The following is a 25,845-nucleotide window of genomic DNA, read 5'->3' as shown; positions in this document are numbered from 1 at the left end:
TTGTAGATAACATGGTGTGTGGTGTCACACACAGAAGATTATGTTATCAGTTCTTTATAAATTATAAACAGTTGCTCACGACTAAGGTGGAAAGGAACAAATCATTAGAATAGTTGTAGTGTAATTAAGTATTAGTTTATCTTGACTAATAAATTACACTAGTACACTCTAAGTGTATTGAGTAGGACCATTTTAGGTAAGTTCTTTTTATACTGACTTAATAAAAGAACTATACCTTAGTTATTATGGAAGTGTGTGCTCTTAATCCTAATACAATAACAAGCATATATATTTAGTATTTATTTCTTTAACTTATCAAAGGGTGAGATTTAGCTCGATAAATCAATAGGTCTGATAAGTTGGGAAATGATATTACTTATAGTGTGTGTTGTTGATTATAGAAGGAAACTGTGTCCTAGTAATTTATGTTGATAATGTCCCCAAGAGGAGCTCATAAGGATTGTCATGTTAAACCCTGCAGGTGGATTTAGTCCAATATGACAATGAAGTTGAGTGGTACTACTCTTGGAGGTAGATATTAATTAAGTGAGTTGTCAGTAACTTAATTAGTGGACATTCGTTATCTTAAACATAGGGAGACTAACACACTCATATATGAAGGAGCCCATAATGTAATTTGGGATTGGTGCGGTAGTGCAATAATAACTCTCTAGTGGAATGAGTTATTATTGATGAACTTGAGTTGTATGTTCAGGGCGAACATGGGATACTCAAGCTCATCGGAAGACCAAACTCAATTTTTCCTCTATGTCCCTGTCGTAGCCTCATTAAAGCCTTAAGTCCACCCATATAAAGCCCTTCTTGGTGTCCAAGAAGAGACCGACACATGACTTGGTGACCAAGCCAAAGGGGTCGGCCAATCTCCTTCACAAAGGGACCGACCCTTTGCTTGGTGTCCAAGCAAAGAGGGGTCGGCCATAATATGTCAAATAAGGAGGAATGTTTTGAATTTTTAAAATCTTCTCTTTGTAGAAAACTACAAGTTTTAAAAGAGAGTTTTTAAAATATAAAACTTTCCTTATTAATTAGACCACATGGTTTAATAGAAAGTTTAAAAATTTTAAAACTTTCCTTTTTTAACCATCCTCATGGTTTTTATAAAAAAAGAAGAGAAGTTTTAAAATTGAAATTTTGTAACCATGTTAAAAAAGGAAAATTTAGAAGAGAAGTTTTAAATTTTAAAACTTGGTTTTAATTTTTAAAACTTTCCTTTTTTAACATCCACAATAGGTAAGAGAGCTTGTAAAATTTTATAAGAGGATTTCTTCTTTTATAAAATTTTATAAAAATTATTTCCTTCCTTTTTAAGGGGCCGACCAAATTAAATCATCATTCAATCTATGATTGATGATTGATTCAATCAAGAGGAAAGAAAAGGAAAAATAAAAGGGAAAAGGAAAAACAAGAGGAAGATTTTAATTTTTGTAAAAAGTCTTTCCTTATTTGCCTTGGGCAAGAAATATAAAAGAAGGGGAGGAGAGACCTCATGACATAACAATTCTTATTCTCTTGGTGGAGTTCCTTCTTGTGGCTGACCCTCTCTCCCTCTCTTTTCCCTTTGCTCTCTTTTGCTCCTTGGTGGTGGTGGTGGTGGCCGAGACTTAGAGAAGGAGGAGAAGTTCTTTGGGTGGTGTTCATCTTGGAGGATCGTTGCCCACACAACATCCAAGGCGAGGCGAGGAATACGGCAGAAGATCTCGAGGTTATTAGCATACAAAGAAAATGTATAACTAGTAATTTTCTTCTGCATCATGCTAGTTATTTTTCTTTGTTAGAATTTCAAACACAAGAGACATTAGATTCTAGTTTTTCGAATTGTAATTCGAATTTGTGTTTTCTTTTTGTTTTTCAAATTTGTGATTCGATTGCTCTTGTTGATTAAACCTAGAGTTATATAAGGAAATTAAATATTAGCTTTCCTTAAAAAGTTTTGTCCAGGCGGTGGTGGATGCTCCCATACCCAAGAAGGTCATGTGGCTCGTTATGCAGTCCTGGAAGCCAATTTTAGAAATTAATATTTAATTGAATTTATAACATAGGTTGATTTGGATCAATAGTGTTAAGTTCCGCTTGCGATCCAAATCTAAACCATTAAGAACAGATAAGTTAAATTTGGAATCAATAATGTTAAGTTTCGTTTGTGATTCCTAATTTAACTTTTAAAGAACACAATAGGTTGTTTAGGAAAGGTTCGACACTTGTACAAAATTTTTGTACAGTGGAACCGGTATGATCTTCCTAGGACCAACCAACACCCACGGGCTTGACCTCTGACCACATCATCTTTCGGACCCCACGATCATGCACCGTATCACAGGATATTCAACTTCTATGATTTCCTCAAGTCTACCATAGTAATCATACCGAGTGTTATTGTTGTTCATAGATCCTTTGACGCAAACATCAAAATTATAGGTTAATCTTCGTGAATCTTGTAGTGCCACGTGGAATTTGAGGCCATTAACATAGAAACCAGAGGAGCCCTTTATTTTACGAAGGGGTCCTGATGCAAGATTCATGATCCTATCATCAGTCACATTTGATATTCTACGGTCTTTAACCTACACAATTAGTAGACATTAGAACACTACTTAACACACATGAACTTAAATATTTGATAAAATCTCCAACTTACATATATTTCAAACCATAATGCAAATTCAACCTCTAACTTTTCAGCTATGCCATCTACATCCATTGATGGATTTTATAGATATAGTTGTTGTTCATATAAGCTGGAAAAGAAGGTAATTTTAAGGTAAATGAGATATCAAGCAACAAATTGAACGGGGGATAATTTTTTAATTAGAGAAGTCAACTTACTTTATGTATGGGTTGACTTCTTCACAATTTAAGAGTATGTATGTTCTTGTAGCATGATATTCTTCTGGAGTTAAGAATTTAGAAATAGATGCACCCATTGGTTTGCCAGGAAACTTAAAAATAGAAAGCATCAAATGATCTATTGCTTGAGCATCATCCATTGATCTATTGCTTGCCAAACATTATACGGAAGTAAATAATGGAAAGCTACTGGAATAAGTCTTTGCATGAATACATGACAGTCATGACTCTTCATTCCAAACATCTTTAACCTATTCATATCCACACAACGAGCCATATTTGAGGCATACCTATTTGGGAATTTTACTTCCTTCAATCAACTACATAAAGTCTACTTCCCGTATTTGTCTAATGTATAACAAGTCTTTGGAAATCTACTAGTTGTTTCATTTTGATGCAACTCTGGTTTGTTTACTAATTTTTTTAATTCTTCACGAGATTTTGCAGTGTCCTTAGTTTTTCCAGGCACATTCATCACAGTGTTAAAGATATTATCGAAGAAATCTTTCTCAACATGCATGACATCTAAATTATGTCGAATGAGTAGATACTTCCAATAGGGGAGCTCCCAAAAAATACTTCTTTTTTCCAACCACACTGGCACATCCTAACAATGTATCTATTTATCTCATCAAAACCAGATTGAGATACTGGTAGAAATCCATAACTATTTATTTATTCAATGATTTCTTTACCTGATGTATGGAATGCTGGAGGAGATTTTCTGACTACAACATTTTTTAGATTTTTTTTTTTATTCCGCCTGAAAGGGTGATCAATAGGTAAAAATTTCCGGTGATTATCAAACAAGATACTTTCCAACTACAAGGTAATGAAAAGACATCAAAATCTGTCATGCAGTGTGGACAAGCTAATTTTCCCGTTGTGCTCCATCTTGACAACATTGAATATACTGGAAAATCATTGATCATCCATAATAATGCAGCATGCAATCTAAAATTAGTTTTACTTGCAACATCATAAGTCACTGACCCTACATTCCATAAATCATTTAATTCTGCAATTAGAGGTTACAAGAAAACATCTATCTTCTCTTTGGGATTAGTTGGACCAGGAATAAGCACAGTAAGAAACATAAATTCATCTTTCATGCACATCCAGGGTGGTAAATTGTATGATGTTAATATAACTGGCCAGGATGAATATTGCTGTCCCGATTGACCAAATGGTTGAAATCCATTAGCGGAAAGTCCCAATCTCACATTACGTGGTTCCATTACAAACGAGGAAAATACAGTATCAAGATGTTTCTATGCAGAGAAATCACAAGGATGACACATAATACCTCCTTCATGCTCATGTTCATGATGTCATGTCATGTGACAAGCTGTAGCGACAGATGCATACAAACGTTGTAGTCTAGCAGTTAAAGGAAAATAATACATCACTTTCCAAGCAATATTTTTCTTCTTCTTCCTTGGTATGCGAGTACCATTCTTATAACGAGGGTGAGTACAGATTTTGCATTCACTCAGTTCGTTATCTTCATGCCAAAATATCATGCAGTTGTTTACACAACAATCAATCTTCTATACAGACAAACCTAAACCTCTAACCAATTTCTTAGTACTGTAAAAACTATCTGTTATTATATTGTCAGCAGGAAGTAACTCTGACATCAATTGACATATATCATCATAACATCTTTCAGAAAAATAATGTTCTGCTTTCATATTCAATAACCTTACAGTAGTTGATAATTGCGAGTGACCTGAGGGAATGCCTTCCCACACTTCTCTTTCACTAGCCTTTAACATTTCATATAGTTGTTGATATTTAGGTGCATGTCTTTCCTTTATATTGGAATAATCTGTTGGGAATCGCACGGCCGGCTTGAAGGGGGGTTGGATAGACGGCGCCCCCAAATACTCGCTTCTCCTACGATGTTAGCTTGCGCAGCGGAAATACAAAACAAACAAGCTAAACTAAAGACAAGAATAAGAAAGAGCAAACAAACCAACACACGCCGATTTACGTGGTTCGGAGATAAAGCTCCTACTCCACGGCTGTCCGTAAGGTGGACGATCCCTCAATCCGTCGGTGGATTAATCCCCGGAAACTCCGGCTAGCACAATCCTCCTTGTCGGTGGAGAAACCTCACCACAACTAGATCAAGAGCACTTGGATTGCTAGGGCACTAGTTGACTACTAATTAGAGGTTACCCACCACTAATTTCGTCAACTCAAACCAAGCTCCCAAGCTTTGGTTTTATAGGCCACGGGTTGGAAAACCCCGCCTACAAGTCGACTGCTAAAACATGCAGTCGACTGCCCTCTGTGGAAATTCGACCGTTACATCCCAACGGCTCGATTCCACACATTCTGTTCGCTGCCAGTCGACTGCCCCAGTCGACTGCACCAGTCGACTGCTAAAACATGCAGTCGACTGCTACAGTACTGCTACAGTAGCGCTACAGTAACGCTACAGTACTGCTACAGTAAAACCCTAAAAACTAGGATTTTACTCCGAGTACAATCTCTCGTGCACTCGTACCCTCACCCTTATGACTCACTTGATTCTTCCTTTGCAGCTTTGACCTTTTGCCTTCAAGCCTACTTCCTTTGGCTCTCGTCCCTCGGATGCATTCAAGCCCGCGGCTCGTCCCCAATGCCATCCTTCGCGTATGCCTCGAAGTCGCTTCCCTTGGCTCTTGTCCTCGCTGTCTTGTCCACGGTCCCTCGGATGCTCCATCCTTCACCGGACCCGAAGCCATCAACCTGAGTCACATGTGTATCCTGCAAACCTGCACAACTCAAATACACATATCAAATACAAGGGTGAACCTAACTTAAACCCTTTGCCCAAACACCAAAACACATGGTCCCGTGGACCATCGGGATTGCTCCAACAATCTCCCCCTTTTTGGTGTTTGGCAATACGTTTAAGTTAGGGAAAACAAATAGCAAATAAACATGCTAATACAATGGACTTACGATGCCAAGGCTACACACTTGGACTTACTCCGCCGAATGGACTTACGTTGCCAAGGCTACACACTTGGCAACCGCCGAAACAATGCACAGGGCTTTTTAAGAACCTATCCCAAGGCTCCCCCTACACCTAAGCTCCCATTGAGCTAGGATTTTCCACATAAGGCTTTTGAAGGACCTATCCCAAGGCTCCCCCTTTACCTAAGCTCTCCATTGAGCTAGGATTTTTACAACGGGCTTTTTAAGAACCTATCCCAAGGCTCCCCCTACACAAAGGTACTTTCAGGTTTTCCTAACTAAACCTTACTTCTCCCCCTTTGCCTAACATCCAAAAAGTTCTCCAACAATATCCCAATTATTGAAAACTTGTCATCCAAATGACCCTAAACTCATGTATGTATTACCCATGGATCCCATACATCTATATGAGCTGACCCGGTCAAAATCTAGTGCTGAAAATACTTTCAGACTGGTATCATTCGACTGCAAGAAGTACCAGTCGACTGCCCCATGAAAACGAGCTTACAGAGACATTCTGTGCTCGTGAACAGTGTTACCAGTCGACTGGTAACTGTACCAGTCGACTGGTACACTATTCATGAAAAAATCAGCCTTTTCTGGCCAACTTCAGAAATGCGCCAGAAATTTCACAGACCTCCAAAAATCCCCAAATTTTGTGGAGAGGTCTATTATATCAATATCTACTTGGGAAAAATATATATAAAAATATATCTATCACCAATCCCAAGATTGACACAAAACACAAAACTAGCTAAAAAGTTCAATTGAACCTTGACCTAAAGTCCTAGTTTTGGCTTCCTCTTGATGTATTTGCCCATACCAACCCACAATGCATCCCTAGCATTGGTTTATATAGCATCTATACTTCCAAAACCAATTATCATGCAATATGACCCCAATTGTCATATTTCTTGCATGAAACATAAACCATGTGTGCCAATTCCCTAGGTTTGAGACTCAAGTCCGTCTCTAAACCACTTGGCACACTCCATGGCTCCTCTAGACCCCCAAGTAGAACCCACCTGAGATCCATTGGCCATGGGTCCCAAATTGACTCTTTGAGCTCCCCCTAGAGCTCTTAGCCTTAGCCACCTCCCTAGGTGACTCTTCCACAATGGCTAGGCCACATCGATCCACCCCCGGTGACACTTGGCCTACAAATGTAACTTCTTAACCTTGGACACCTTGTCCTTGGTTAATTTCTTCTTACCATTAAATGACTTTTCCTTGCCATTTATTGACTTCTCCTTGCTATAGTCATATGCAACCCTAGCATAAGACTTTCCCTTAGCTTTGGAGACATTAGATCGGTATCCCAAACCCGATCTATCATTGTTGGGTCTTTGGCTACCCAACACCATACCTAAACCCTTAGATCCAACATTGAATCTTTCTAGGGTTTTCTCCAACTTATCAAGCTTTACCTTCAAAGCTTGATTTTCCCTTTCTAGGTTCCTAAACCTAGAATCAACATGTCCACCATGGACATTCCAAGACCTACCCATTTTTCTAGGCATATGTCTCCCCTTCTTGTGATTAATGCCTTGGGTCTCCTTAGGTCTACCATTTCTAGATTTTTCATGAATGGGTCTCCTAGGGTTTTGATCTACATTAATCCTATTCTTATCATGATATTTAAAATCAAAATTTTGCATGGGCATATAATGATTAACATTATTTTTCCTAACATGCATGGGAACATAAGAATTTGAATTTGAATTACATTTCAAATTAGGGTATACCTCCCTTACCCTTGAAGCTCCCCCTTGACTTGAGCTCCTCTTCTTCTTCTCCCACTTCTTTAGATGCTCCAACTTCTTGAATTCTCCCTTCCTTGAGCATCTTGTGTGGTAGTGTCCAAGTTCTCCACACGTGAAGCATCTAATGTGCTTCTTCTCCTTCTTCTTCCAACAACTCAACTTAGATTCTAAAGAGATTGAATTGAGTTTAGGAGATACCTCTTTCTTACCCATAGGACATCTACTCTTGTAGTGTCCTTTCTCATTGCACCCGAAACAAATGATGTGATCTTTTGACTTTGCTTCGGTGGAGGTGCTCACTAGGTTGACTTCTTCCAAGATTTCTTCTTCTTCACTTGTCTTGGAATCTTCTTCAATTCTTGAGGATGTAGATGATACCTCATCTTCCTTCTCCTCCTCGGATATTGAGCGTGACTCAACTTCCGTTTGCTCCACCTCCTCTTCTTGAGCTACTAAACCCAACTCCTTGGGCTCCACATCCGATTGGTCCTTCTTCTCCTCTTGGACCACTTCATCACTTTCTTCGGATTTTTCTTCTTCTTCTTGTGTAGGCAAAAATTCCTCCCATGGAAATTTCTTCACTTTGCTCCATAATTCATGGGCATTTTCATACTCACCTACATCACTTAACACGTTAGAAGGCAAAATATCTACCAAAATTGATATTACCTTATCGTTTGCCTTTGACCGTGTGATTTGCTCCTCCGTCCAATGTCGTGGTCGGAGCTTCTTCCCTTTCTTGTCTTTTGGGACTTCGAATGGTTCCTCCACCACCATCATTGTGTCCCAATCCGTTTCGAAAAAGTTCTTCATCTTCACCATCCAAAAGGTGATATCCCATAAGCTTCCTCCTTCGAACTTCGGTGGTTCTATCAAGTAGGTCATCTTCTTGCTTCCTTGGCGGTTAGTCCTATAGAGAGCGTCCTCGCTCTGATACCACTTGTTGGGAATCGCACGGCCGACTTGAAGGGGGGTTGGATAGACGGCGCCCCCAAATACTCTCTTCTCCTACGATGTTAGCTTGCGCAGCGGAAATACAAAACAAACAAGCTAAACTAAAGACAAGAATAAGAAAGAGCAAACAAACCAACACACGCCGATTTACGTGGTTCGGAGATAAAGCTCCTACTCCACGGCTGTCCGTAAGGTGGACGATCCCTCAATCCGTCGGTGGATTAATCCCCGGAAACTCCGGCTAGCACAATCCTCCTTGTCGGTGGAGAAACCTCACCACAACTAGATCAAGAGCACTTGGATTGCTAGGGCACTAGTTGACTACTAATTAGATGTTACCCACCACTAATTTCGTCAACTCAAACCAAGCTCCCAAGCTTTGGTTTTATAGGCCACGGGTTGGAAAACCCCGCCTACCAGTCGACTGCTAAAACATGCAGTCGACTGCCCTCTGTGGAAATTCGACCGTTACATCCCAACGGCTCGATTCCACACATTCTGTTCGATGCCAGTCGACTGCCCCAGTCGACTGAACTACTATAGAGCGCTACAATATTGCTACAGTACTGCTACAGTAACGCTACAATGAAACCCTAAAAACTAGGATTTTACTCCGAGTACAATCTCTCGTGCACTCGTACCCTCACCCTTATGACTCACTTGATTCTTCCTTTGCAGCTTTGACCTTTTGCCTTCAAGCCTACTTCCTTTGGCTCTCGTCCCTCGGATGCATTCAAGCCCGCGGCTCGTCCCCAATGCCATCCTTCGCGTATGCCTCGAAGTCGCTTCCCTTGGCTCTTGTCCTCGATGTCTTGTCCACGGTCCCTCGGATGCTCCATCCTTCACCGGACCCGAAGCCATCAACCTGAGTCACATGTGTATCCTGCAAACCTGCACAACTCAAATACACATATCAAATACAAGGGCGAACCTAACTTAAACCCTTTGCCCAAACACCAAAACACATGGTCCCGTGGACCATCGGGATTGCTCCAACATAATCAACTGCGACATTCATTGCATCGTGAACCATTGATTGCATTCCAATATCATAAGTTAATGAGTCATGTGCAATAAAAGTTGTGTCAGATAATGAACCACCGGAAGACCCAATTGGTTCATACAAATAAAGTTCTCTGTGATAATACCAATTGTAGTAATTTGGGACAAAATCATTCCTACATATATACATTTTTACAGTATCTTCATCATAGAAAGCTCTATTTTAACATTTTTTATGATTGCACGGACACTTTAATTCTGCACCATTCATACATTCTGGATGACTTTTAGTAAAGTTGACAAATTCTTCAACTTTAGCAATAAAATCATCTCTAATAAATCCATTTTCTAATCGATTGTACATCCAAGTTTTGTTCATAGACATTTTCACCTAAAACTAATAAATTGAAAATTAAAAATTAGCTTAGATTAACGTACAAACACAAAACAAACAAAAGAACGATATTATGTTACAGATTAATATACGAACATAACATATATCTAAATTAAACAATACTAAATAATATAAAATACAATAAACTAAATTATACCTGAAGATGTGAAGGTCTACCGGAGAAGAGCAGTAAATGCTATCTGTTTATAAAATAAAAATAATTTAGTACAAAATTTATCAAAAAATTAACAGTAGAAACAAGACCGACACAGGTTAACACAACAACATCCAACACACCCGTCAGCAAGTTACTAGCGGCAGGCAACGGCCGGCACAAAGAGAGAGGAAGAGAAAAACGAGGGAGGGGAGAGGTCATACCCGCGAGATCGGGGAGGAGGAAGGAGCTGCCCGCGCGCGTGGAAAGAAAGGAAAGGGGGTTAGGGTTTATTTTAGCCGGCTTTATTGATGGAATATATATTTCGTCAATAAAGTTTTTTTTAAGAAAAAAAAAACAAATTACCGACCGAAAGTATTTTTCCGTCGGTGAAGTTTTTTTTTAAAAAAAATAACACATTACCGACGGAATTAAATATTCAGTTGGTAATGTCTGAATAATACCGACGGAATTGAATTTTTCATCGGTAATTTAGATATTACCGACAGAAGATCCTATTCCGTCGGTGATTTCCGATTACTACCGACGGAATATTTTATCCATCGGCAAACCCGTATGTAAAGCTGTATTTTTTTGTAGTGTAAGACATAGAGTATTATCACATGAGATTTTAAGGTCAAAAATTCGACGGATCTGAGCATGCCTCTCCCATTACTTGTCACATTAGTCATTCGTGATTTAACTCCTCCGTGTTGACCTAGGGACGAATTGACATGGAAATTGGGGGTGAGCGAATCACCTTTTGCCACATGATTATGTTACCTGCAATTTCGTCCAAGACAAATCCAGGCATTGATTAATTCAATAGTTTTTTTTTACTTTTTGAGAATTAGATTTTATCTTTAGAATTTAAGGGTTGAATTAGGAATGTAAATGAACCAAACGGTTCGCGAGCTATTCGGAGCTTGATTCGGTAAAAAACTCGTTCGAGTTCATTCGTTTATCTTATCGAGCCGAGCTCGAGCTCGAGCTCGATTTCGAGCTCGACAGTTTTATCGAGCCGAGCTCGAGCTTAAGGATATTCGGCTCATGAGCTCGCAAACATGTTTGTTTATAGGTTCGCGAGCCAAAAAAACGAGCCTTAAATTGAGCCAAAAAACGAGCTATAAAACGAACCAAAAAAACAAGCTCTAAATGTCACGCCCCCTAAGGAGTACCTGCCAGATAAAAATCCGACAACATCTCCCCTGTACCGGTAACAATCTGAAACATCAATACATACAAAATATACATCAGCCGCATACGGTTGGAATATATACACGACCACGCAGTTATAATCATAGCCCATACGGCTGGAATGAAACAATCACGACCACACAGTTATATATAAAGCATCTCACACGGCTGTACTAAAAACACAGCGAAAAAACGAAGGAAAGCTCACACAAATCAAATAAATACAATGCATGTTGGCACGGCTTAAACACAAATACAACACCAAAACTATAAGATAGCCACATGGCTACACACAAATACAATAACACACCAAATACAACAAATACCAAATACAAATAAAGCATATACAAAAACCCGAAACGGTCTCTGGATGTGACGTAGGGCCCGACAGACAGGATACTCCAAGCGACACACCAACTATCTACAAGATACCTGAAAACATAAATGCATACATGAGGTGGTGAGTATAGGTAAATCAGCGGGTAATAGAAAAGATAGTGCATGGTCTATAAACAAACATGGAGATCATAAGTACAGTCTCAGTAGGGAATAAAAAACATTATCATACTATTATAATCAATGCACCTAAACATATCTGACATAATAACCTGACATATAAATTGTACAAACCATAACCAACATAATAACAGATACATACCCAATCTGAAATTGACACATGGTAAAATAATCAGTAAACTCATCGGATCTGCAACAGATATACCCATGACACTTGTGCAATATAAATACGACTGCATATACATGTAAAATAAATGATATGTATGCAACATGACAACCATATGCAACAATTATATCTCAAACAAGTGCAACAAATCACAATCACATGCAACTAGTATCTACTAGGCATGTATGCAAATATATATCCACAGATGCATCACGTATCATATGCAAAAGTACATGCATACTCCATGGTCACCCCCGCCACCTCTCTAGAAACCACGACCCCTGTATGGCTGATAGGCTTGGGTCTGTGACGACTGTACTACCCTCCAGCCCACTATATAGTGGTCGAGGCGGACAATCCACTAGTAGCTATCTAGCTACATAGCATCAGGGTCCCTGACTGCTCACAACGCCGGATCTCACAAAACCTCGTGACCGGGTGGCACAACAGGACTAGCGGCAACTGCTCCAACTACCACTACCCATGAGTGGCCGAGTGTGCGGCGCTATTCCCAAACCAACTGACGACTCTCTCACCACAAGGGAGACAATGGTCATCAGATGCAATGAATGATGAACAAGATATATATATAATCATGATACAAACCCCGTCATCATCCATGCAACCCCTAAATCCACATACGTACTCCACAACATGAGTATAATCATAATGATACCTCCATATATCCCACCAAACATATGTACACCACTACACATGTATAACCAACTAAAACTCTCCAATAATTCCACCAGACACATGTACACAGAACATAAGTACAATCAACATGTATCCTCCAATAAACACATCAGACACGTGTATATACAACAAACCTACAATCAACACAACTCCTCCAAAAATATATAACAAATACGTGTGTACATACAACATGCAAATGTATAGTCAACATGATGACTCCTATCACACATACCAACCTACGTACAGTCCACATCATATACCCAATCAGCATGGTAATACCAACAACCCGACAATCCCTACAAGACTTACTCTACATATGTAATCACAACAGAGTAGATATCAAGAGTTGAGACTGTATATGAATTAAATGGAACACCTCAAAGATCAAGCATAAGTCTCAAGCAAGAATTCAACAAACGAACACGATATAAGGTAAAGCAGCCTAATCCATCGAATAATAACCATGCAATAAGTACAAGAAAATCTACATAGAAGCCAAGGAAGAAATATCCGCCTTTATCTGTCGATCGAGTCAAACCATCCCATGTCGAGACGCTCGTCCCGAATCCAAGTCCTCATTTCGAATTGCTCCTCCATCAACTCACGACCAGGGATGTTCACTGTTAGAACAAGACAATCAGAATTTGCTGACAATACTGCCCTCCCAATAAAGCGATCCTAATCAAGTGACAATCCTCAATCTATATCAACAACTACCAAAGTAAAATCCCCAAAACATGTATCCTACATATTTCCTTACCTCCTCTTTTCGAGCTGCTACTGATGGCATAGCACTGGCAGAGTTAGCTGCTGACTACGGTGATGTGGTGACTAGCACCAAGAAATGCTCAATACTAAGAAACGTTGCTGCCTTCCAAAACAAAACTCTCCAAATCAATACCATGCAAAGGCTTAATACCTAAATCAAGAGCTAGAGTAGAACCAATTACCTTCAAGATCAAACCAGTTCCATAAACTCCTCTCGAGTGAACACTGTTGCTGTGATCATGAGCAAAAGCAGAAGGTAGGGTGACATCGGCCATATAGAGCAACCCTGTGTTAACCCAAGCTAGGGCAATGGATCTTCTTGATCCAAGATCCTGTCGTGAGGAGGCAGATAGGGCTCAAGTTCAGCAGTCGGCTGTAACTCGATCCCAAGAAAGGTAAGGGAGAAGAAAGGCTCCACGCTGCCAGAGAGAGAGAGAGAGAGAAAGGAGGCTCGGCCGGCGGTAGGCTAAGCTGCATCGATGCGATCAGAATGCCCACAAAGCGCCCGATGTCATTAGGAGAGAAATCGTCGGAGAAGGGAAGTTAGGGCAGAGGCGAGAGGAAGAATGGGCGGGGAACAAAAATGACATCATCGGCTAACCTCATGGCCTCCAGCGACGATGATGGCATGGAGCTAACGACGCTAGGGCACGACTGGGCGACGGTGGAGATCGGAGAGGAGAAGCTTCGGTGGCATTGTCTGCTCTGATGTTGCGAGAGCTCAGCGTTGAGGGGTACAGAGAGCACTGCTTGACCGTCGACAATGGTGAATCGGGAGGAGGCGGAGAGCTTTGGCCGAGGGATTTGGGGGAGGAAGATGGTGAATCCGGGAAGGAGGGGGATAGGGCGAAAGGGGGGTTTTCGGGAGAAAGAATAGGAGAAGGAAATTATAAACCTAGGTTAATTAAAACTTAGGTTAGTTTAATTAAATGCTAAATTAATTTCTCAATCAACTCCCAACTTATTTTGGGTATCCCAAATAGGTCTCCACTAGTCCCACGATTTATCCCCTCAAAACGAGTCATACGGACTCCGTTTAAATCCCGAAAAATTTCTAAAAATTTTAGAAAAATCCAATAAGATTTTTCGTCCAATAACATTTATTATTTAATTTTACGGTATCTTACACTAAAACGAGCCTTAAAATAAGTTTTAAAATGAGCCAAAAAATGAGCTCTAAAACGAGTCGAAAATGAGCTCTAAACGAGCTCGAAAATGAGCCCGAGCTCGCTTAACGAGTTAGGCTCGTTAATTTTGATAATCGAGCTAATAATGAGCCGAGCTCGAACTGTTCGCGAGCTTGATAATTCTAAAATGAGCCAAGCTCGAGCCTAATATTGTTCGGCTTAGTTCGGCTCATTTACATCCCTAGGTTGAATTTAGGGGTCCAAGACAAATCTAGGCATTGATTAATTCAATAGTTTTTTAAAAATTTTGAGGATTAGATTTTATCTTTAGAATTTAGGGGTTGAATTAGTGCAAGTTAAAAAAAAATTAAAATTAAAAAAATTTAGATGCTCACTGGTATATATTTAGTGTGCGTAATAGTATTTTTTTTTATATTTTTATAATTTTAAGATTAGGCTAATTAGATTTTACCTTGAGTTATATTGTTTAAGTTAAAAAATACTCACGGTGTAATATAGGATTTAGATTTTTAAAAAATATTTTTTTAAAAAAAAATTGGGAAATTTTACAAGTGCCTGATGAGGGCTTCCACAATGATACGTTAATGCTTGAGACATTAATGTCAATGTGGATGCACGGTAGCATTAGGATATTAATGTCTCCATGAGTTGTTATCATCATGAAGTATGGAGTTTGAATTTCGATAAAGTCGAGATAAATACTTTCTTTATGTGCTAGTCACTATTCTAAAATTAATAACCGTCCTTGATTTATCTCCTTCATATTAATTCTGAGATAATTTAATTGGACACTGGGACGAACATATTTATTTATTTATTTTTTTTTCTTACCACCGTTAATATATGATGTATTAATGGCATTCCGGATGCCCTACCTTCTTTTATATTCGTATGACCGGACTTTAGATGGGACAGTTCTATATTTTTGTTTATGTTAAAAACTTATGTAGCAAACTGATTTATAAATTTGTATTTTATTTTTAAATAAATAAATAAATAAATAAAACAAGACTAATGATAAAAATTGTATAACGGGGAATGCCCGCAAATACACGGGAGCAATTGATCGTGGGGAATCGCGAGGAGAGGGATGGTGGATCACAACGCGCTCGTGGAGGAGGCGGCGCGGCTGGCGGAGGCTGCCCAAGAGCTGCAGGACGCTGCCGCCGCCCTCATTTCCAGGACCGGGAGCGAGGAGCAATCCCTGCGCCAGCGCACTCTGGCCCTCGAATCCGACCTTCGGAGGATCCAGGCGTCGCTCGACTCCCTCGCCAAGAAGAAGTGTGGTCCTGGCGGCGGAGGATGCATCGATCCCAAAATCGCTGAGAAGGTTGGACGTTTCTACCCCCCTTTTTGTCTCCTCTGGATCTCGATTTTGCTGGCTGAGTTCGAATCTCGGTCGTTTGGGATTTTCTTTTGTTGTAGGTTGATGAAGAGTTGTGCAGGGCAAGATGTCTTATCGTCGATGGTGACATCGCATCGCTACTACCCAGCAAAGCTCATGGTGAACTATGGATGAAAAGATTCGGGTTTTAGTTTCTTTTAATGTTAAGCATGGAGGGGGTTTAGGTTCTATCATTTGTGCATTCAGGTCTGTTCTTGAAGAGTTTTCTTGGCCCTCTCAATGTACGAGCAACAAGGAAGGATGTGCAGCTGAAAGTGAAGGAGGAGTATAATAGCTATAGGGTAAGCTCTTATTTTTTTACTTATTTTTGCCAATAAGTTTAACCTTAGTCAAGATCAGTATTTTAAAGGTACTAGAAATTTAAGGAGCCAAGGTCCTATGTCAGTGGATGCACTAAGCTTTCCCTCCTCAGTGCCTTCCCAAGAAAAATAAGGTGCTCATTCTTGGAAATTTTGGTAAGGTAGAAATTTGATTCATCTGCATGTCTTGAAAAAATGACCATAATCTACCAAAGGCAGTTGGAAGTCAGAAATCAGTGAAATGGGGATCAGTAAAGTTTGTTATATTAATGTGTTATATTTTAGTCTATGTAGAACATCTAGTTTTGGACGTTATGTCTAAATCTTCTGCTCATATAGTGCAATTATAATTTTAACACCACAATATTTTCCCTCTCAACATGGTATCAGAGCATATCCTCTTTTAGAGCTGAGATTTTCTTCAACAATCTTGTTGCTTCTCTCAGACAAATAAGGCTACATGTGATGTATTGACATCCTCTCAATCATTCATCTTGCTGCAAAATCCTTATATCTCTTACTCCCTTCATTCTTCTTTATATAATATCCTAATTTTATTTTTGTTGCTCATTCACCCCTGTCATCATGATGTGATAAACTAGCCATCATTTCTTCCAGTCTTCAATGCTCCTCCCTCATAATATGTCACATGTGCTTCTTCCTCAGATTATATTTGCTTGAGCAGTATAAATCTAGATTGAAGTCCATCATTACCCTTCTTGTTTAACCACAACATTGTTGTTGTTAGATGCAACATCGTCTACTTGAAGTTATCACTAACTAGTTCCCCAATTTATAGTGTGGGACTCATTAGCTTCTCAATTCACAAAAATATGTTGCATGCCAAATTTACTAGGCCTTTTCTTCATTGACCTTCACTGTGGTTGCAAGGATGAGTACAATGACTATGGAGCCTAAGAGGAATGGTGACGAGATGTTCAGGCAGACAGTGTAGTCCCTTGCTGTGGATTGATGGTGCCACTTTAACCTTTAGGATCGCTGAATCTTCTTGACCCATACACCACCCCCATGATCTTAGGTAACACATTGTGGCTTCTACCCCACCCATGGTGAGATTTAGGTGCTCATCTATGGCCTTGCCAAGGACAACGTGCCTTGAGCATGTGTAAGTTGTAACTACAAGCTCAGTGCCATTGAAGATACCTCCACCCAACCATTCCTGTTCAGCAACATTTAGTTGTAGGGCACAAGTCCAAAACTCTAGGCCTAGCTGTGTGTCAACCTAAAGTGATGCTAACTTAGTAAAAAATTGTGGTTGATAAAAAAAAGAGCAACTTATCTAAAATGATCACACCATATTCAGAAATAGATCCAATAGAAACTATATAGATTTAAAACAATTATTTTTATCATCTCCATCTCAAGTTTTCTTTTCTTCTCCTATTGTCTCGAGCCACTATATCTTCAGGGTGCAATTTCCACCATCATTTTTCATCCATCTTGTGTGCATGATTTGACATTGAATTAGTTATTATCCATCTCTTGTAACTTTTCTAGTAGGGTAGATGTCTCTTCTGGCATCTTCTCAGTCTCCCAGAATACAATGATTGTAAACTCAGTCTCATGGTGTTTTGCTCCTCTAAAAGTTGTTGAAATCCTAGTCCTGTCCTTGTTTGCAACACTTAGGTTTCTAGGAGTTTTACAACAAAAGATAATTGTAGACTTTTTTCTAGTATATTCTCTCTCAACTAATATGAGAACTTTATTTAGTCTCCTCTCTAATATCTTCTCTTCACCTCTCAAAATAGTGTATGCCACTTGGTCTCAGTAGCTCTTCGTCACAAGTGCAATCATAGATTTATGGCACTTACTATTTGTTTAGATACTTTGCTGTTATAATTGCAGGATATGTGCAATGAAAGATTTAATTTTCTTTATGCCAGGACAGAACCGCCTTCTTATTTCTTGTATTTCCATCCACTTTGCTTTTTTTGCGATCGTGGGTTTGGGATGAATGTTTTCCACCCTTGCCTGTCCAACTATATCAGGTATCTGAATAGTGTAACCACAATTAAAGTAGAGCAATATCATATAGGACATACCTGATTTTATAGTTTATGCATGTGCTTTCAGGCTTGGCTGTTATATCTCTACACAACTTTAGCCTTGCGGGAGAACATATTGCGAGTAAATGGAAGTGACATTCGTCCTTGGTAAAAAGATTATTGCTCCTCTCAATTCGCATAAAGGAAAACAGACAATAGTTTCAGATTGCTTAGTCATATTTTCTGAATTTGAAGTAATTGATAGCTGTTTAGGTTACAGTTTCTTCTGGTCAAAATAAGTATGCATACTTTCACTAAACATATGGCAAGTATTCTTTCATATAAATACATTGTGTTCCCACATGACAATTTGTTTAAGTAATTGATTTTGGCTTCTTGAAAGATTATATTAATGTTGTTTATTTTATCTTCTTAATATTTGTGAATATTTTAATTAATTAACGGTGCAAGAGGTGTTGAAGGTAACTGGTGCTGGTGTAAACCGGTGTGCTGTCTCCTAGATATTAGAGAAGCATCATAGGAACCATTGATAACATAATACAGCATGTTTTCTTCAACACATTAGAGAAGATCATCTAGGTTTCTATTAGCCACTCGTGTTGGTAGATTGGTTTGAACATGATATGTTGATGAGGCAACCATGAGTAAGAGGATGGGTAGAAGAATCCTTTGGTGTAGTTAGTACCGGGTAGTAGAATTGGTGCATTTTCTTTCTCATGTTGATTCAGTTGAGCATTGACTTATGCTAGCTCTTTCATCATATAACAACTCTTTCCAAATAGCTTATTATTCTTTGGATTAACTCTTCCCAAATACTATGCCACAATCATAAATAAAAGAATTAACCCATTAATTTTGTGTGGCTGAACCATTGATCTCAAATGCTTGAGCCTAAAATAATCATAGCTCACTAATTTAAACATATGAACCCCTTCCATTAGCTCACAATTTGCCATGTGGAATTAACTAGGTTGTCACAATATTAACAATGCAACTTCTCATCAACATGGATGTGAGTGAATGAACTAACAACAAGTTCAATGACGGCCACCAAATTGTGCAATCTCACTGCTAGCCATTAGTACAACACCAGTACCAACCATGATGTAGCTATCGACTCAAATAAGAATGCCCATTAATGTAACAAGCAACACCAATGGATGCGCTACAACTCAAATCACATTCAACCAACCAAGACAAATGCATGATTGAAAAACACAAATTTATCCTATCTCATGATGGAGAAGTGTAAGATTATTAAATTTAAGGGCACTCTACTTAGGTACAACTTTCAACCAATTGAGTAGCTCAAATAGTGTTTATGACACACCCACCTCTCTAACTCAAAGAATTCAACTTGATCAGTCCCTCCACAATTTTTCCTTCTTTCCCAGATATTATACATTTATGTATATGTTTCAACAGCACATATATATGCTCTTGGCGTTTATATAATAATTTTGTAGTGAAATTAAATGTTTGTACATTGGGTGCTTGTGCAGGTGGATTTACCATCATTATTGTGCCATGTTGATGGCTATTATAAGTCTCACATGGGAAATAAAGAGACAACCTGATTGTGCTTATAAGCAGGTACAAGCATAAATCTTCTCAAGCATAATTGATGAAAGTGTCTCTTGAATAAGCACAGATAGGTTTCTTTCAGAGAGGAGTGCAACTATTCCTGGTGTGGGCCATGATGCAAGGTGTTTCCATGCTGTTACAGAACAGATATCAACGGCAAAGGCTCTATACTCGCATTGCATTGGGCAAGGTGACAGACTCAAATGTTGCTCCTATTTCATGAATTGTGAGAATTAAATTCAAAGAGATTGATCTTATAAAATGATATTCTTTAGTCTGTATACCTAGACTCAATGACCAATATTTTCAGATTTACTATGAATCATTTAACAGGAGTACTCGTTGGAGGTGCTCTGACCTAGTCACTACTGCAGTAGGCATCATTAGTAAATCATATTTGCCAATTAACAGTGTTGGATCTGCTAAATTTTGCTGACGTGATTTTTCTTTGCAAAACCTGAAACATTTGTAACATGCTTTATTGAATTATTGGTGATTGGCAACTTGAACATACAAAGAACTAAAAAGCATTGGAACTACCTAAAGCAGATGCCACTTGAAATGATTCATTCTTAGTTGTTTCAGTTGTCCCTAATTATTTTCAGTATCAAAATAGGATACTTTGACAAAGAAGGCATCAATAAAGTTAGTGTGTCACTTTCATTTCTTAAGCCTAACACAATCAGTCTAAATCTCATTCTAAGTGAACAATTGTAATTGAAAATTAAAAGAAAACGTTAACCTCTATACAGATTTGATTTGACTATATTTCTGTTAATATTTCCACATAAGATAAACAAAAAGTGAAGGATCAATTTGAAAACAATACTGATCAGTGCTGAAGTCTTTGATATGGTTCAAAATGGCATTGATTTTGTATTTGATGCACTCTACTGCAATTATTTGACAATATAGAATGGTTTTCTCATTCTTGTTCTCATGCTTGAAACTTGTGAATTGCGATTTGTTTTGGTTGGTTCATAGGCAAAAAGAATGGATGTTGTATGGGGAGAAACTGCTGGTGTTGAAGGTCAGCTCCTACTGTTATGCCCCATCCTTTTCATTTTGCAGGTAATATAGTAGAAAAGATTACCTTTTATACACTTATTTTCATGCTCCATTTTTTAGGTTCTATGACAGATATAAATTCCAATAAAGGAATAGAACCAAATGGATCTTAAAGTTAAATTTGTATATTTAAATCTAACCTTAGAATGGTAGAACAGCTCATTTTTCACATCAAGTCTACCAACATATTTATATTGCTCATGAACTAGTATAAGTTTTAGCAAATGTAGGTTTAAGCAAGTTCATATAACAAGTCAATTCAAAATTTATATACACAATCAATAAGTTAGAAAGTGAAGCTTTTCTAGTACTGCCTTACAAACTTCTTTGCTCCAGGGATTTGAAGCATTTGTCGGCTTGTTACTGCTACGGACTGCTATTGTTGGTGTGATCCAGGAGTGGCAGGCAAGATCTCTTCGCTAACTTTTTCACACTTTGATTCCAAGTTGAAGCGTCTTCTTTGGGATTTTTTTTTCAGGTTATCGTCTGTGGAATATTGCTTGTTCTGATGGCAATAGGTAATTTCGCAAACACACTGCAGACGCTTATGGCTAAATCAAGATTCAAAGCGAAGATGAAAAGAACAAAGAGCAAGCAGGACTTATGATCATGAATTCACTCAAAAGGCATCGTTACCCAGAAAATGCTCGAGCTCACACCATCTTTTGAAACCGCTGCCATGTGACAAAATGTCAAATCATGTGCAGAATGAAATGCTGTGTGTACAGATCGGTCTGGTGCCATATTAGTTTATCGAACAATGCCTCATCATAAAGGTTTCGTGTGGTTCTGCTCAATTAAGTCGCTTGTTCTTGCGAGATCGTGAATGTTTTGTTTTGTTGTTGTTGTACTACAAATGTGAAATCTGAGAGAATTGTGAGACTTAAAGATGGAATAAGGTCTGATCCAGTTGAATTCTTCTATACGTGTAGAATTGCGTCTGATTAAATTGGGAATGTAACGTCTGATTAATCGGATATTATTTTAATCAATTGTTAAAAAGAAATAAATTAATTATTCAATTACCAAATTATTAATTAATTAATTTTACCTTAAATTAGTAATTAATTATGAAATAAATAAAATATTTATTTAATTTTAAATGTTGTCTATATTTCCATAATAATTAGTTTCTTAAAATAAATTATTGTTTTAATAGCTTGATTTAATATACAAGTTAAGATCAATGCTAATTAATTCCTCTGGTACTAATTTACTATTTTAATGAGTTGGTTTAAGGCATGCATTAATTGTATTGTTACTTTAATAAGAGATTTATTAAATTATTAAATTATAATTATTTAAATAAATAATAATTAAATAATCTATTTCTTAATTAGCAATCAATTGAAATAATCATCAATTTTTTTCTAACAAAAAGGCTTTAAATGTATATCAAATGAGTATCATTGCACTTTAATGTTTTATTAGAGTTTATAGGTGATCCTGTCCGAGCGCTGAGTCGATGGACGTTGGGGACGTGACGCTCTCCGTTATTCTCTGATGATGGTGTAGACCTCCGGCGAACCTGCAAAGAAGCCGAGCCGGGAGGGGTTTCTCGGCGGCGATCCTCCGACGCTCAAGTCAGGCAGTGAAGAAGGAGAGGAGCAAAGCAACGCTACTGTGGCTACATTGATGAGAATCGCATACCTCCGTCGAAATCTGGGGGTCCTTATATAGAACCCCGGAGAGGTGCGGGCACGCTTCTCGATGCGTGCACGCTTCCCCAAACATACCTCAGTAGGGTTGTGTCAGAAAAACATGTCTAACGCCATTCCGTAATCGTCCGAGCATATCCCTGACGTGACGGTGGAAACTTCCACTGTACGATACTCTGTCCGCTCCGGCCACCGACCATGCTGTTTGTCGGCGGTAGGTGTCTCGAGGATGATGTTACCAGCGGTCCCTTCTGTCCCTTTGCGCCTCTTGCCTGTTTCCGGGCCGAGCGGACCGGTCGCTCGGCGCTCATGGCCTCCGGGAATGCGCATACCTCGGACCGGGCGGGGAAGCCCTATTCATGTGCTCGGATGGAATTGCGCCTTATTGTCCTGTGGCTCGGCCGAGCGGCCTGTCCGCTTGACCCAGAGACTCTTTTACCTTGAGCATCGGAAACCCGACCCCTGGTCGGGCTGTCTTTCGTCCGACCTGGGAGACCCTTGGCCGGATGTTCGGTCGGCCGGATGCTCGGTCGGCCCGCTAGTCCGTTCGGCATGACCTCTGTCCGCTCGGCACGACCTTGGGGGTGACCCTCTTGACCATTGACCTCCACGTGTCGTTGACCTCCCGCCAACGAGGGTCCCCCGTCCTTACCACCGGATCACATGCCTCCCCCTCAAGTCTAGTCGAAGGAGGTGCTAAGTCCGACTGACTGGACTATGAGTTTGGCCAAGCGACAGCCATCCTGCCACTCCCGAAAGTGTACCTCCGCTCGGCCACTATCGGGTCGAATAGCGTCGGTCGGCTACTTGCCGAGGGCTGCCCAACTGGCCTGTCGATGGCTTGTGATGATGTCCGCGGGATCTTCTCGGAATGCGTGCAAATCTCAGCCATTATGGTTGAGCACGCGAGTTCTGCCTCGTGATGAGGCTCATTAAATGCCCTCCTCTGACCGAGTGTCACGTGGCGCTGTTGACGTCATCGTACGGCCGCTGCCTTACGCCCGATGCGACGTTCATCGGTTTGAAATGGACGGTTGGATGCGGGCCTCGGGTTATGTGACCTGCATCCGACGGCTCGGGCGGATCGAGCCCATCCTTATAAAGCTCTCGTCGCCTTCTTCCGCCGCACTTTCGCCGTCGCGTGCTCAGAAGCCTTTTCCTGCGCTCCTTGCTCCGGTGACCTCGTTCCTCGGCACTCCGACGACCCCTTACCCTCTTCTTTCGATGCTCATCTTTTCTGTAAGGTTCTCTGCCTTTCTCCCTTCGGTTCTCGTGTTTTCTTTGCGTTCCTTGCCGCGTTCTTGCCTTTCGGTCGCTGTTCCGGCGATGGCTAGCTCTTCCTAGCCCACGGACCTCGCTCTCGGCCCATGATATACTACCATGGAGTCGCGGTTCGATCGGCGTGATGCCGAGAGCGTGATAAACGCTTATGACATCCCTTCTGATTTCGAACTGATTTTACCCTCGCCTTCCGCTCGGCCGCACAAACCTCCGCGCGACGCTTTTTGTCTTTTCCGCGACCAATTCATAGTCGGTCTGCGGTTTCCTCTCCACCCCTTCATCGTTGAAGTTTGCAACTTCTTTGGCATTCCGCTTGCCCAGTTGGTTCCCAACACTTTTCGTCTTATGTGCGGAGTTGTGGTATTATTTAAGATATACAACATTCCCCTCCGCCCGGAGGTCTTCTATTATTTCTACTATCCTAAGCAGTCCGAGCCGGACACTTATCTATTTCAGGCTCGACCCAGTTTAGTATTTTTTGATAAACTACCCTCTTCCAACAAACATTGGAAAGAGTACTTCTTTTTTCTTCGTATCCCCGGTCGACTTCCTTTCCGGACCAAATGGCAGGTCGAACCGCCCACCTCCCCCGAACTGAAGAGGTATAAAATCCGACTGGATTATCTTTAGGCAGCCAATATGCTCATCGATCTGAAGCTCGACATCAACAAGTTTCTTCCTGAAGGCGTGATGTATATGTTTGGCTTGAGTCCGAGCCGAACCCCCCTCCCGAGCAGCTTTGGTAAGAAATTTACTTGTGCATTTGCCTTGAGTTTTAACTGATTTTCTTCCCTTTTCCTTGCAGCGAACATCGTAATGGAGTCTGTGCTGTTTGAGATCTTGAAGAGAAAAGCGGCGGCGCTCGAGGCAACCGCTGCCAAGGAAATGGAGTAGTTGGGCCTCGCCCCGGTTGGCTCTCACAAGGGTGAGAGCGAGGCAAATGCAGGGGAGTCGGCCACTTAGGCTTCGCCTGCGGAAGCGACGGGTGGTGCAACTTCCAGCCGGGAGCCGACCGTTCGGGAGGTGGGCTCCGATCCAGAGGACGAGCTCCCACTCAACCAGAAGAGACGGCGTGTTGAGATGCCCCTCCGTTCGACCACCTCCGCAGTGCAAGCGTCCGAGCGGACGGGCACCGCATCTCCCCACGGCAAAGCACCATCGGTCGAGGCGCTCTCCTCCGACCGGACCCCCTCCCAACTGGATCCGCCTGCAGACCCCATCGAAGCGGTGTCAGTCAGCTCCCTTCCTCTTATACCCCGCCGAGTCCGCCGCTCGGGCATTCTGTCCTCGATGTCCAGCCCGGCCTCCGATCCCTTGGCGTCCGCTCACACTACTCCGGGTCGGCGCCGCACTATTAAGGTCACCCTGCACCTCCCCACTTAGGTGTTTATGGCCGAGTCAAATCAGTCGACGGCTCCTGAACACATGATTACTATCAAGGGGCCCCTTGCTGTGATGTGGGTGGACGCCTGGGCCCGTGTTGCCATGATACCGCTCGACAAACTGGCTGACAACCACATGCAGCAGTCCACAGGGCTAAGCCTCATTTCTGCTCTTTTATGTAGTCTTCCCGATCGGCATTTTAACACTCCTGCGTACATCAGAGATGGGTGGAAGACATCGCTGTCGCCAACCGCTTGCCATGGTGGAGGAGGAGCTGAAGAGACTGAAGAGTCCGGGCGGCCCGTCTTCTTCTCAAAGCCCATCATATGCTGAACTGCAGAAGGAGCTTACGAAGACCAAGGACCTGCTGGAGACCGAGCAGAAGATGACGGCTGACCAGGCATACATGCTGGCCCAGTTTGAACAGCAGGTCAAAACTTATGACCTCAAGATAGAACTCGCAACCACTCGGAAAAATACCGCTATCGCCAATCTGGAAGCGAAGAATGTGGAGGCCCGAGCTTTGGAGCAGCGTGTGAAGGAGCTA

At 40.7% G+C, this 25,845-nt stretch overlaps 1 protein-coding gene across 1 annotated transcript; it reads left to right on the top strand.

Annotated features, from left to right (window-relative positions):
• The first annotated feature begins 15,625 nt into the window (after positions 1–15,625).
• LOC122010210 (transmembrane protein 120 homolog) lies at positions 15,626–21,901 on the top strand. Its single transcript, XM_042566670.1, has 10 exons — positions 15,626–15,923; positions 16,019–16,097; positions 16,185–16,279; positions 18,202–18,306; positions 18,392–18,471; positions 19,827–19,917; positions 19,991–20,098; positions 20,893–20,979; positions 21,313–21,381; positions 21,455–21,901. The coding sequence occupies exons 1-10, from the start codon at positions 15,684–15,686 to the stop codon at positions 21,581–21,583; spliced, it is 1,083 nt and encodes a 360-aa protein (XP_042422604.1). The 5' UTR covers positions 15,626–15,683; the 3' UTR covers positions 21,584–21,901.
• The last annotated feature ends 3,944 nt before the right edge of the window (positions 21,902–25,845 follow it).

Source organism: Zingiber officinale, chromosome 8A (genome assembly GCF_018446385.1).
Source record: "Zingiber officinale cultivar Zhangliang chromosome 8A, Zo_v1.1, whole genome shotgun sequence".
Lineage (NCBI taxonomy): Eukaryota > Viridiplantae > Streptophyta > Magnoliopsida > Zingiberales > Zingiberaceae > Zingiber > Zingiber officinale.
The sequence above is the reverse complement of the archived record's forward strand: the minus strand, read 5'-3'. Positions and strand labels throughout refer to the sequence as shown.